Source organism: Neolamprologus multifasciatus, chromosome 22 (genome assembly GCF_963576455.1).
Source record: "Neolamprologus multifasciatus chromosome 22, fNeoMul1.2, whole genome shotgun sequence".
In the NCBI taxonomy this organism is placed as follows: Eukaryota; Metazoa; Chordata; class Actinopteri; order Cichliformes; family Cichlidae; genus Neolamprologus; species Neolamprologus multifasciatus.
In genome coordinates this window covers 20,434,436-20,449,426 of record NC_140459.1, presented here as the reverse complement: position 1 = coordinate 20,449,426, position 14,991 = coordinate 20,434,436, and the positions used below count along the sequence as shown (strand labels likewise).

Below are 14,991 nucleotides of genomic sequence, written 5' to 3'. Positions count from 1 at the left end.
TATAGGCGGCAGCTGCAAGCGGGAGGGGACAGTGGGAGGATTTTTCCGCACCAAAACAATCCCTTGTGCATAACGCCGCCTTATTGATCACCATTTCCCAGCAGTCAGGTTGTCATTCTGGCATCACAACGAGGCTGCCTTTGTTTTCTGCTCCACTGTGTTAAGACATTGTGGGAAACAAATGTTGATATAAAATAAAATCTGCATGTGCATGTTTGCAAAGTCAATGGGAATCTTTCACTGCATTTTTTTTTTCTGTTCCTTAAGGATATGTCTTTCATATACTGTTCCTCTGTTGCATGTAGTTATTTTGGGGGGATTTTTTTTGGCCTGACACGTTGAACCTCCATGGTTCAAAAAAAAAATATTTTATATCTATCAAACTGTGTTATCTTTGACAATCTAAAGAAATTATGTGTTTTGCAACAGGCTGTTAGGAACACAGTGTCTAGTAATACAATTTACAGACACAATTTTTCAATTCAATTCCATTTTATGTATAGGGCACCAAATTTAAATACCCTACAATAATACAAAGAAAACCAGCGAAAGTGGGAAGGAAAAACTCCCTTTTAGCAGGAAGAAAACTCCAGCAGAAGCAGGCTCAGGGAGGGACAGCCATTAGCCATGACTGTCAAGAAACTGACTAAAAAGGAAAAGGAAAACAAAAAGATGGATCCGTGGGCAGGTGAAATGGGTGGAGATGATCATTATTCATCTCTCTGGCATCCCGGATCAATCTGTCAATGCAGAAAAAGGTCGGAACACCCAGCTACTGACACAAACTGAATAAAGGTACTTAAATGACAAACCATCAAGTATTCACTATATTTCCCATTTTCTCTGCATCAATCATCCCTAAAGCTTTTCAAATCTCACTCTTACATTTAAAAAAAAAGAGAGAGTAAAAATAAAGAAGCTACTCATTGCTCTACATTTGTCACCACCTCTGATAAGTTTTTCCAGTCTAACTATCTCTGTGGCACAACCTTCACACTTCCTGCCTGTAACTGGTGATATTATGTGTTTTCCAATCTGAGGACTTCAGAATTAAAGCTCACCAAAAACACCAAACCAAATGTTTAAAAAGAAAACTGTGGCTGAAGTAAAGATGTTCTGGTTCAGACTGAAATATCAGCGCACTAATAATGTCTTTAGAGGGTTAGAACTTTTAGGAACTACTCTGATATCACACCTATTGCAAACAAGGGGGCATAACAAGCCTCTTAATACTACGTCTTACACCAGAGCAATTCAATTCCAGCCATGAAAAAAGACACATTTCAAGAGAAACCAATCAATATTTTAAATCAGGTCAATTTATAAATTTTTTCTACTCCAAATAAGATTTGACAATGGAAGATGTAAAACAACAGCATAACTCAGGAAAATCATATTGATAACAAAATATTTTCCAGACAGAAAAATGAAGTCAATGCCTACTCCCGCTGGATACAGTAACATATCACTCTATCAATCTGCTCGTACTCTACCTGATGCAGCTGTAGTGTTTAAAGGTGCTGGCGGCCTTCTGACATTCCAGACACAGCTGGATTGCACCTGGATAATCTTCTTCCTAAAGAACCAGAGGAGTTATAATGTTTAATGCATGTTACATGCCACAAAAATATAGGATTTTTAGTGTGGCTTAATGGAAAAACTAGTCCATAATCACACCAGGTGAAAGCTGTGGATGATGGTTTACTATAGATTTACGATTCTGATCCAGTCTAATACTACAATTTTCTTAAAATGCTTATAACAGCAGGTACTCTGCAAATAACCAAGGATTACACACAGTGGCAGTGAAATCTATTCCATATACTGTACTGCTGACCTTAACAGCACATATAGATTTGTATTTGTCTCTCATGTTTGTGTGGGTTTTGCTTTCAATGTTGAATCCCCACTGATCTTTGACCTTTTACTGTCAATTAATAACACAGAGCGTGTGTGTGTGTGTGTGTGTGTGTGTGCGTGTGCAGGGATTACTATACCTCGAGCATCTCGCTGAGTCTTACATCTGTTCTTTGCTGTAAGGGGGAGCAATGACAAGCAGAAAAACACATGAATACAGCATCAAATACCTAAGAGGACACAATACGAACTCATAATCTATTCAAACTAGCTCTGCGCTTTCCTGCTGTGATCATGTTGTCAGCATATTTGTCTGATTACAGTGTGAGCAAATGATTAAAGTGATTAAAAGAGAGCATGTCTGATTAACTCGGGGCTTAATTTTAAATCATGTGTAGAGAAACTGATTACTGAAGACTGCACTTATTTGTTAACAGTAACATCACACTGTGTTTATGAAGTTATTTCAGAGCGATGTAGGTCAGTCAGAATCACTTGACTACATCATACTTGAATGATTTTGCAGGTCAACCAATACACATTAGTAAATAAAAAAAGTAGAAAGAAAATAGTGCACAGGAAACTGTATTCATTACTAGAGTAATTCAAAGGACAGCACCAAGACAAAAGTCAGAATTTACAATGTTGAAAGTTGAATTAACCAAAACAACAGAATGAATCCTTGCAGGATGACCTCAAGAACCAATTAAAGATCACTGATGTGTGATACTGAGAATTGTTGAAGAAAGATTAGAAGTCGAGCTCAACTTTTTGTATGTAGGATGCAATTTTGAGCACCTAAATATGCGAGCGTAAAGCACCCTCTCCACATATACACCTGAAACGTCATGTTTGTTAAGGCACCTCGTTGCTCACTTCAAAGGTGACATGAGTTCAACTCATTACCCAATCACAGATATTTTCAACTACAACAGTGAAGTCACTTAAATTCATTGATAGTCTATTCCATGCTCACTGGTCAATACATCACTGTTAACATGTAGTGCTTGTTAGCAGCTGCTGAAACACAGAAACTTGTGGTTGCTCCCTGGTCCTTATTCCTTACCACTGGTCCCCCCCCCCCCCCCCAAAATAAATAAATAAATAAATAAATAAAAGCTGCATAGTAAACCATGTGAGTTAACTTTACCAGGGTCTTGATGGTCCTCAGAGACTTGAGCAGGCCTGTTAGCAGTTGTCGCCTTCTCTGATTGGCCAGCAGACCGAGGCTGGCCTCGGTGAATCCCTCCTTTGCCACACTCAGTTGCCTTCACAGAAGAAGTCTCAGGTCAATGTTACCGGGTATTCACAGGTCAAAAACAAGACGGTAAGCAGCACAAGAGAAGACATATACACACAGAACTATAGCCCAGGAAGTAACAGATTTTACGAGTAATAGATGAATGCACCATTATTTTGTTATGCTTTCAGTGCTGAGTAAAGATCTTGAGGTCTAAGCTTATAACTCATTATTCCATCAAATCTGACAAGGTCCCAATCACTGCTGGCTGAAATGCAGCCAAAACTATGACAGAGCCACCTCTATAGATAGTACCTCTCGTGACCTCCTAAATACTTAATGGCAACAATTTGAACCAAAAATGTCTCATTTGTATTCATCACTCCATAACATCTGTTGACACTGATTTTGAGTCCAGGTCTTGTGTAATTTGGGATAGATCAGCCTTTTTTTCTTGTTTCCCTTCCACTGAGACCATTTCTGATGAGGCTTCAGTGAACAGCAGATGGATTAACTGAAAGGCGAGATGCATCTCTCAGGTCCCATTGTCAGGCCTTTGCCTTTCCTGACTTTCATATACTGTTTATTTTCTGTAGATAGTAAGTTTATTCCTCACACCTCTTCTTTTGTCCTTCACTTGTCCCATTCCCTCTAACTTATTAAGGGGGCACAGCACACGGTGCTGACACATGCCAAGTTCTCAGCTAACAGCTCCTTGGGAATTATTGGTGCAAAAATACTATTTTATACCTGTCAAACTGTGTCATCTTTGGCAATATTTTAGACTAAATTCAAGAAATGAGCCACTAACAAATTGCCTAAAGATACAATGTATAATTGGTTCTTTATTAAGTCGTTGGTTATGTCTAGACAAAGCACTGGTTCATCGCTTAAGCGTTTTTATGCTTGAGTGATTCAGGTCAGTGCTAAATAGCTTCATGAACAAACAAACAAAAACAAAAAAGGGAGACTCCAAAAACGGTCAGGTAAAAGGACCGGACTGAAAATGAGTGAAAAAGCAGCCAATGTCAAGCAGCCAAGAAAAACAGGAAGTTCTGGCACACTGGAAGTAAAATATAATAAAATAAGAGGTGACCCTAGAATTTTGTACCTGAAGATGACTTTTTCTATTTATACAAATCACTGAAATAATTGAGTATCTGAGCTTTCAAAAGGAATAACCATGAAACAAGAGTCTATTATTTAAATTTAAAAAGAGTGACAGGGGTAGGGTAACCATATGATTCAATCCTGCCCTGTAGGACCTTTGATGCCATTCCCCAACACATCTTGTCCATCTACACTTTATTATAAAAAGAAACTGTTACATAGCATTGTATGCTACATGTCCACCGAAACCTTCAGGAAGTAGCAGCATAAAGCTTTGTCTTGTACCACCCACACAAACCACATAGCGGCTCGAACAAACAAAGAACAGATCATGTGTGGTGGCAGGTTTTGGACAGCTACTTTATTTTAAGACAACAAGACAAAAATATTTCTCAAATGTGACCACATCAACAGACTGAGAATATCTGAATGGAAGCCATTATGGTTATGAGGAAAGCACTTAATATGCAGATGCACTTTGAATGAGCTGTTTGAGTAGGTTTCTCAGAATAGATGATATGTAACAGAACGCAATTACCTCCTTGCATTAGTGCAAATGACTGCTGCCAGCTGCAGGTTGGTCTGTAACGCCGTCACTCTCTCTAGCTCCTGTAAATAAGAAATGAGATGGTAAGAAGAGAGAGAGCAACATACTATGCCTTTAACTGCTTTAAGAAAAGACTTTAGATTGAAATATGTTATTACACTGTAGCTGGTATTTATTTTCACCCTTTTTCACTCTGTTTGTCTGTTCAACAGTATGAAAAAACATGGAGACAACACCTGCAGCAGGTAGGCATTCAAGATGAGAGCATTACAACCAAACAAGATGTCGATGTGAACCTTAACATGAGCCTTTAAGAACTCAGAGACATCATGGCTGGTGTAGTCCCATTGCAAGATGGTCTATTGTTGGACAAAAGTTCTGAAAGCTCACCGACATAAAGACATCACCACACTACTTTCTATACAACAGGTCATTTGCTTAGCTAATCACTTCCCCCATCCAGCACAAAGACATAACAGCAAATTCCATCTACATTCGGTTGCAAACAGACAGATAACACAAATGATGTTCTTATTGTAAGAAATGTATCAGAGCCAAAGTATACCACAGTTTAGGAGAATAACTTTCAAAACAGAGAAAAATCAGAGAAGGTCTTCCTTCCCTTCAGTGTTGACATTTAGAAAAGGATCAATGAGCACTTTGCTCCAAGAGTGCAGTTATTATGCCACTTGAATGACCTCGGCTGAGAACAAGCACACCCTTAGCCAATACAGGGCCAACGGACAAACCGCTTACCGTCGTATTTTTGACTTTCCTTGTCTTCTTTGTGCTTTTATCTTTTCTTCTTTCTTTTTTTTTTGAATCTGCCAGATGTCATGCCTGAGGTGGGAGAAGCTTGTTGTTTGATCCTCTTTTATAATGCTGTATTACTTTTTCACAAGAAAGGTCCAGTGTTGGCAAAAAGAAAAAATCCTCATAACACTGTCAGACAAAAAACAACCTTTTACCAATGGAATACAGTCCAGGGAAATTCAATTTTCCACGGTCATTAAAAATAAACCAACAACACCAAAGAGGCACTTCAGCTGTGGGTACGAGAACAATAAGCCGATTCAAACAGATCTGCCCTTATGATCTTGAGTGTTGACAAAGACCTTGTCAAGTCCTCATAACACTTTGCAAGGGCTCATGTAATAGTCAGAGGTTTCTCTTGAGGTACGTACACCATGTGATATGGATGTTTTTCTGGATGACTATAAGACACTATTCATGTGTCAGGATATAATTACCAAAAAAGTGTATTTTGAACATTTCTATGAAAATTAAATCCATGCCGAGGCCAACAGTAGACTTTTAAAGTCCAGTGCACTTCCACCATCCACAGAGCCCTCAACAATCAGCATAAAGTAGCATTATCACCTCGTTGACAAAAATCAACAATAACTGAAAATGTAGAAGCTTCAAGCCAGAGCTGTTGGTGTGTAGGTGCCAGGAAAGTCTTAATAAGAGCTTTTTGTCTTTTTCCATTGCATTCTAGTGTTTCTCAGCCAATCCAATTAAACCATACATGATCATTGTTTGGTTGTGATAATACCATTAGTGCCAGGTACTGCAATACCCAACATTATAAAAAAATCAACTAAAATTTAGTTTTTTTCAGTAAAGCAAAAAAGATTTAAGCTCATTATAACACTAACGCTGATTTCTCTGATCTTTATTCTCAAACATGTATGAGTCACCAAGTATCTGAGTATTTCTTAATGATAAATTCATAAGCAGCAGGTTAAAAATAGCAGGTACCAGTGTAGCATTTGCGTGTAATTTGGTTATACTTTAGAATATGTCCTCAGAACTTGCCCTAAGATGTAGGAATGAGCTGGGATTTGGATGACTCAGCAGGTTTACCTGAGGTGTAACTGAAAAACTGACTGGAAGAAATTGATTCATGCGCTCCGAGCAGCGCAGGCAAACAACCGTAAGCAACATTTATTGAAGCCAGACTCATCAGAATGTTCACACCGAAGGGGATCGTGCAGTTTCAGTTACAGATATCACTCTCACAGCTAAAATCTCTCTTTTTACTCCCAAAGATAATGGCAAGTTAAAATACACTGTCTATATAATAAGAGGATATGTGCACTTGTTGGAAAATCAAGTCAATGATGAACCCATGAACCCTAATCATGTGTGTTCCAGTATCTACCATCCTCTATGCCATATATTGGTGATCATCATCAGGATAATGTAATACTGCACTCAACAGTTATTGTAGTTAAACAAATGCCACAGTGAGCTAATACAAAGGTGCTGATGCATTCTGTTAGCTGTGGATTACACAGGGAAGCACAAAGACAGCTTGAATGCTCACACATACAGGTTCAACCAGAAACACACATACTTTTTCAGACATACGCACGCACGCACACTCCACACAATGAGCGCTCAGTATGTAGCCCGAGGCTCCAATTTGTTGTTACACCACAGCTCCGAGCTGTCTACCTTATCTGTAAGCTACACTTAACCTGCCAGAGGGCTCAATCAGCTTAGCTTGTGCAAGAGGAGATGCACTAACTGTGCACAGTGGTGGGCTTTGACAAATGGCCGGGCAGGTTTTAATAGATAAAAAAAAGGTTGCACAGCTGGTTTGAATGGAAGGGGGAAAAAACATGTATACAGTAGATTTCTATGTACAGTACATATACAGGAAAAGTGAGATGACTCTAATGCAGTCACACCATACGGTCTGACTACAACGGCATCCACAAACACAGCTCTGTGGGTGTCGGTAGCAAAGGTTAAGGAGAAGGAGGTAGTTAGTCACAAGGGATATTTTTCCAAAGCTTCTCTATTCATATATTCGTAAGAGGTTATTCCGTGACCCCCACCCCCAGCACGCACACTGACTTTGCACTGGCTCAGCGTTACCTATCCTGCTTATACATCCTAATAATGCTGCTGTTTTTGGCCTGGACCGGTTCACTTTGTAGTATTAAGGTCACTGGGAAGCAAAGTTAGGAAATAAAAGTGCAGGCTCACACAGCTCCACATTCACACATGATTATCTAAAGGGTATGTGACCATACCTGCAGATTTCTAGAGACACTAATCCTGCTGTCAGATATATTTCTTATTAAATTCTAGTCCTGCCAGTGCAAGAAGCCCACAGTAAGACCATCAGACTAAATTACAAATCTTCAAGGGAATTGGAAGTAAAGGCAAAAACAAAGAAAACAGTAATTTTGATAAATAAGTGGTTCCAGGTATTCCAGTGTAATCCATTTGTTTGCAGCGGTGCTGAGTGACCTGGTCAGGGCTACCTGCAGATTTATTACTGCCAGGTTTGCAGCAAAGTAATCTCTCCTTCCTGACAAGCCTAAGGGTCATGCAGTTTGGCCACTCAATCCAAAACTGTTTAAAGCTGACGAGATAAGAGCGGGCACTTATTTCAAACCACCCGGCAGCCCGTTTTATCAATATAGCAATTTAATTGGAAACACCTTGACCTCACAGAAAATGTTATATCTGCACAAAGAATAAAGAAAAAAACATTGCAGGAAAATCTGAGCACATTAACAAAACAAAACAAAAAAAAAAAAACCACTATGAAAGAATTACAAACGCATGAATTAGTGATATTGGCTTGGCTGTCCAAGTATCCGTCAACACGAAGAAGAAGCCATATTACATTCGAGTGCAAGCGGAGGCCATGTGTCACTGGAGGACACCAATAGCAATGAGAGATGTTAGTCACTATATAGCTATGAATCACATCACGAGCTTATCAGCCCTTCATTTCAAGCACTGAGGCATGAGCGTACGTGTCTGTGCAATTCGTGTGCCCTTTGATGTCTTGCACACAGCAAGCGCTGGGGAGTAGTGGCATTGTACCCTTAGGTTGTGTGTTTCTGTACAACATTTTTGATGAAATATCACACGAGAGGAAAAGAAATTAAGAAAAACGTTCAAGAACACAGGAGGGAAACGTCTGTTCCTATTGTAGTGTAGATACTCTAAGATACAAGTGAATCAAGAGACCAGCACGATGGCTTGCTGGTCTCGGAATCTTTCTGACTGGGAAATGATGCACCAGAACCCCACCATCCTTCGCTTTATGACGTTCAGGTGGTGAATATGGAATCTCCCTGAAAAGTCCAGAGGGCTGTAGGCTGATTGAATGCGAGTTGGGATGGGTGAATGGAAACGCTGCACTGAAACCTCTGCCAGTGTCTGCTAATAAACTCTGCTGTTATCGTGACTTTGCAGAGTCACAGGGAGGGTTGCGAAAATAATGATCAATTTACTATTCATAGGCCGACCTTCAGATGGCTTCACAATGCCAATGATCTCAGTCCAGTTTCACTAGATAGCACAGTAAAGCTGTCAGTCATCTGCTGTTTGGCCAGGATAAATGCTTGGTATTCCCTGGGACTGCATATTTGAGTACTGTGTTAATTTTTTCTGGATTTTTAGTCCAATTTTTCTCTTTGGGCTAAATACTTTTAATGTACAGCACATTTGTCAATTCTGTTTTAAATGTGCTATATAAATATACTTGATCGTACCAAACATCTGAAAACAAGATAACTTCAGTGAAAACACTGATTTTGACACATGGTAGAAACCGAGGTTATTTAAGAGATAGGCGTATTGATGATGGCTTCAACTGGCTTTTAAGTTTTATATTAATATTTACTTTTATCTATAACACACAATCAATTGGGTGTTTTGTATCTTGCCCAAGGCTACCTTGATGTTTGGCCTAGAGGAGCTGGGGATCAAACCGCTGACCTTTCGATTAGTTGACAGCCAGCTGTGCCTCCTTCACTTGGCAGGATGCTGCCCAGGTAGGTGAACTGATTCACTTCCTCCAGTGGTTGCAGTCCTACCATAATGGGGTCCTGTGTTGTCACGTAGCCTATCCTAGTGACCTTGGTCTTGTTTCCACTGATTCGTAAGCACACTTTGAAAGATCGTTCTGGCGACGAAGATTCAACTGCTCATATACTTATACCTACCACGATCTACGTTTGTGAGACGTGGAAAACATCAGCCAGAATCGTCAAACTGCTACACGTCCCCTCCAGGACATTGTGACTGACCAGCGTGTGCACTTTGGAGGTCTTGTTCTACGTCAATCCCCACATCGACTGCCTAAGATTGCCATCAATCAACCCACCCCATGGAAGACGCAAACCAGGCCGCCCCCAGAGGACCTTCATCACTAGGTGATCAAAGAAGGGGTTTTATAGACTTACGTTTTCATTCACATCCCAACTACGTTCTGCATTAAAACTAGAACGCTCCCCCCTCCGTTTTCTTTATCCGTGAATGGATTCAGATTTTTTATTGCCATGGTAACCAAAATTCAGTCATCATCGTTGCTGGCGTATTTAGATGACACATTCACAGAAACACATCTACTGACAACCCCACAGCGTCAAAATAACTACGTCCAATCAACGCATCTCATAGGCTGACAAAAGATGTCACTTTAAACAGTGACTGATGTGTTTTGGAATTAAACGTCAGCAGCTGGAATACAGAGCACGTTATTCAGCGTGGTTTTGAGTCTACACTGGAGGCTTACCTTCACATAAGCAGGCTGTTTCTCCAGAATGAGATCGGCGACCTTTTTGGAAACCTGAAGAAAAAAAAAGAGATGATAAACGTGAAAAGTCGAGAATGAATGAAGACTTTTTGATGTTCTTTCCAAATGTCACCCCACAGAAACTGTTTAGGCCACGCAATCTCGCTATTGAGGTTGGGCTGAGAATAACAATCAGGGATGTCTGCATCTCTGGCTCTACGCAGCTGAATCCTTTTAAAGGGAGTGTCTCGCATTCTCCGTTTCATTTCATTCAGCGTCCTTCTCAATAATGTAACTCTTGTTTCTCTGAGAGAACTCTCCTTTTCCTCATTTCCCTTTGTGATTTCTTGTGTTCCCCTCTGTATGCCTTTGATTTACAGCTAAGGTGAAACTGTAATTACTAAAAAAGCTTGCGCCCATATGGTACAAAGCACAGCATTAAAGGAGGTCATGAGATCAGTCTGACCCACCTCTGCTACGTGTGATGCCCATCACAGCTTTTAGTGGAGAAAGTGGAGAAAGGGGAAAAAGTGAGGAACACAGCAGGCCAATGGAAAATGAATAGCTTCATCCACACTGAAGGATCAGACAAACAAGGTCACACTGAATGAACGAGGTGGGGTCCACTCAAGTTTATTTATCCTGTTTAGTTGTCAAAATGCCTTCAATTAAATATTTTCAAGCATTAAGGAGTGTATGTGCATGACTATCGCTGTTAAGCACCACATGTTTTGAACTCCATGCCCCCAGTTTGTAGCACGTGCTCTCTCCGAGCTTAAGCTGTCATAGGTGTCACAGGATATCATCCAACCACGTGCTACAAGAAGTTTATCCAGCAACACGTTTACAAAAAAAAGCAGTAATTTCAATACTAAGCAACTTAACTTTGGATTTTTTTAAAACCTGACTACAGATACATGAGCTCTTAATACTGCTGCTCATTATAACAGCAAAGGACGATCGCTTATGCAGCAACCAACCAATCTCTCTCCCACTCACAGTAAGCAACCTCTCTTCCATTTACTGTGCAACTACATAAGCCAGCACACACCAAGTGGAGTTTTACAGGAGAAGAGAATAAACACGAGTAGTCAAGGTAGTGAGGAGGTTTTTGTATGTGCTGATACGCGGCAGACGAGGCTATGGGTGGGGATGACATTTCAAAGTGTGTTAAGTATGTGTGGTAGCAAACTGGAGACCTGAACAGATGGGAAACGCAGCTCAGCTGAAGCGGCTCCTTCAGCAGGGTTAAAGCATGTGTGTGTGTGTGTGTGTGTGTGTGTGTGTGTGTGTGTGTGTGTGTGTGCCTCTATTAAGATTTAAATGTATGCATAAATTGTTCACCAAGGAAAAATTATTCAGTACTGGGAAAAAGCGCAACAAATGTGGCAAGAAAATGGTGGAGACACAGAAAACAGTGAGGTAACGTATTAATGTGAGCCCAGAATAACCCCCTTAACCACTCACGAACCTATCCCAAAATAATGCTATAACGCCACCTGTTGGCATTTCACTGATTCAATTCTAAACTTCTTTCTATTTTTTTGTTGAATGAAAAACAGCTATGAGTACCCAAACCCTCCTACCTAAGCCACAAGGCCAGAGTCATTAAATCTCAGCTTGCTCAAATGGAGGTTAATTGTGCAGTAACTGGGCTGCAAAGCAGTAACGGTGCTTGGAGTAAATACTATCCAAATCTAGAGGTTGAAAATGAATGATAATCAACTCATATAAACATGGTCGGCATTTATAGTGGTAGAATAATAATAACAACAACAACTGGTATAAACATATGAGGTTCAGAGATTTTACACAGAAACTCACACACATACATACTCTGTTAGCAAAAGCTAACAGAGACACCAAATCATTGTAAAGAAAGCTGTATACTAAAAATACAGTATATATGGTGTATTGCAGATAAATACAAACATGTGATAATTATACCAAATGCTGTATACTTGAGGCATATGAGTCAGTTTCCTGATTAAGGCTAGCTAAAGTAAAATAAACTGCAAGGGTTTCTCAGTCTTATAAAACCATATTTAACCTTGGATGGGTGGGGTGGGGGTGAAAAGCAGCCTGCTCTCTCACATAAGCAATACGCCCCCAAAAAATACCAAACAGTGAAAAAACTTTCACAGGAGAAAAAGATGCTAAAGAGCTAATCAAAGCCACACTAGGAGCCAATCATGTTACGGCACTGACGCATGACAGATTTACAATTGTTTCTGCTGTATGGTTGCAAAAATGTTTCTCTTAGCCTGTATTCCTAAAAAGCGGCAACCTCTAGGGCAGGGATGTCAAATTTATTTTCCATCGCCGGCCAAACAGCCCACTTTGATCTCTGGTGAAACTCTGTCAGTGTAAAGATGTGTAACTAGACATTTAATCAATGAAATGACTTCATATAAGACAAAGAAGAGCAATTTCAACATTTGGAGCTCAGTGTTTCTACATAACAAAGAAACGCTGCTTTGGTAAATGAAAGAAACTTGTCAGCATGACTCTTGAGGTTTAAACTGTAAGTATTAAATGTGAAAAATTACTGAAATTTATCATTTAATTACTTTGGTGTATTGTGCATGACCATGGGGGAATTCATTATCGGCAGGAAAAGTTGTGAAAATACAGTTCAGAGTCTAAAACTGGTCTCTCCCTTCACGTTTTTCAAAGCCATCAAATGGTCCAGATTGAAGATTGAAGGCCGATTATGGGCCCCAGGGCTTATGTACACCCCTGCTCTAGTGTAAGAAAAGTGAAGGTAAGGTGGAAGTGCCAATAACTGACCGAGGCCCAAACAAACTGGCAAATACTAGCATATAACCAAGCACCTCGCCGTCCGGTCTAAATATCGACACTTTGTGCTTAAAAAAAACTAACACGGTAAGATCTCAAATGCTATCATTAAACCACCAAAAAGGCTCAGTCTAGAAACCACTAGGGTACATCCATCTTTTATATACAGTCTGTGTAACTGCATACATAGCATTTGCTCAGTGCTTTGTAGAATGAGCCGGACATGTTGATTGCATTGGCTAGATGGACTCAACCAATAATGAAGCCTTAACGTGATCCATCTCTGAGCAGCAGGAGCATAACCTGCAGGGGAAACAAGCTTTTAAATGTGGGTTAAAGACACTAAGTATGTTAAGCTCTTATATGCTGAATATATTCAGGCCACTGAGCAGATAAACAGTGTTTTGTTTTTATTTTTGGTCCTGATGACAACTGAACTTAAATTTGTGTCTCTTTTCCCAATTTGACTGATTTCAATCAATCAATCTTTATTTATAAAGCACTTTTCATACAAAAAAAAATGTAGCACAAAGTGCTTTACATGGTTAAAAGCACCCCACCCCGCCCTCCAACTCACTCCCCACACTTTCATTAACATAAGCGATGTGAATACAGACATATTCCACGCCCCCCCTCCCCCCCCACACACACACACACACACACACACACGCACACTTAAAAAGTAAAATTGGACTGGGTACGCATGAGCCAAGTGAGGAAACACTATCACAGGGAGCCGTCTGCACCGGAAGCCGGTCACAGACCGCAGCCTCCAGGCTGGGCACACAGCAGGAGGGAGGCAAAGAAGCCCCCCAGCCAGGCTGAGAGGACCCCCAGAGCCCCAGCAGCCACGGTCGATCACAGCCCCAGTGCAGAGAGCGCCCTCCGAGGAAACACTGGAGATATGACACAATAGGATATATACAGGGTAAAAAGATAAAATAAATAAGAACGGGATACAATAGAAATAGAAATAGAGTAAGAAGATTAAAAAATGAATAAGAATAAAATCAATAAATATTAGGTAAAACATAAATTAACAATAGAACAACAGGATAGAATAAATAAGCATAAAATAAATAAACATTAAATAAATAAATATTTATTGATTTCAATAGGGACTTGGGCTTCTTACTCCAAAATGATGAATGGCTGTCATGTAGTGACACTTGCTTTTAGATGGATTTTGTTCCAAAAACATTCAGTGCCTTTTATAATGTATTCTGTCAGTCAGGCTACTAAATGGAGGCAAATGTCTTTTTCTTCTTAAAAAAAAAAACAGCACTACATCCCTGCTTTAAAACCATCTGCGGTCCTTTTAATGCTCTACCTGAAACATCCTTTTCCCCACAGCAGGACATCTCTAAAGCCTGATGCACACATGGAGAGCAAGAAGGCAGTAAGGCAGGGACTGGCAACATTTTAAAAACTGAGCTGAGGAACAGAATTCATAAGTGCTGCAGGAGGGGAATTCATTTCAAGCTTTCATGTTTCATTAAAAATGGAGAATGTTCGTTCGCATTGCTAATATCAACTCTGCCTACATTCCTAAAAAGCAAGCCACTTTCAGATAGATGGGAAGAGCAATATAAAATTATATGGTACCACATTTAAGCTGTTTCTTTAAGTACTGGTCATGCATATTTGTACTTAATTACATACTGACAAGTTACTGCAAACTTTCAAGGCCTTGATTTGGAGGAGGAATTGCTTTTCAAATTTTTGATAGGATTTGATGAAGGCCTTAGATGTATGAGCAAGCATGAGCGTCCACTTTAATTAAGGCCTTTTAGCATTTGTGTGCTACATTCAAATGATGAGAAAAAGCATCGGCAGATCACATATCTGAACCCTGACATTTTTCGTATGGGCTGAAGTCTCGCAGCACGA

The 14,991-nt window shown here is 40.0% G+C and overlaps 1 protein-coding gene across 2 annotated transcripts in view; it reads right to left on the bottom strand.

Annotated features, from left to right (window-relative positions):
• Positions 1 to 14,991, bottom strand: part of vps50 (VPS50 EARP/GARPII complex subunit) — a 129,047-nt gene that overhangs the window by 87,747 nt on the left and 26,309 nt on the right. For both annotated transcript variants that reach the window (XM_085147837.1, XM_085147838.1), the window contains exons 5-9: positions 10,303 to 10,356; positions 4,746 to 4,816; positions 3,008 to 3,125; positions 1,998 to 2,033; positions 1,494 to 1,576 (exon numbers count right to left, since the gene is read on the bottom strand). In XM_085147837.1, coding sequence (XP_085003963.1) covers positions 1,494 to 1,576; positions 1,998 to 2,033; positions 3,008 to 3,125; positions 4,746 to 4,816; positions 10,303 to 10,356 — 362 coding nt within the window. The remainder of the gene's footprint in view (positions 1 to 1,493; positions 1,577 to 1,997; positions 2,034 to 3,007; positions 3,126 to 4,745; positions 4,817 to 10,302; positions 10,357 to 14,991) is intronic.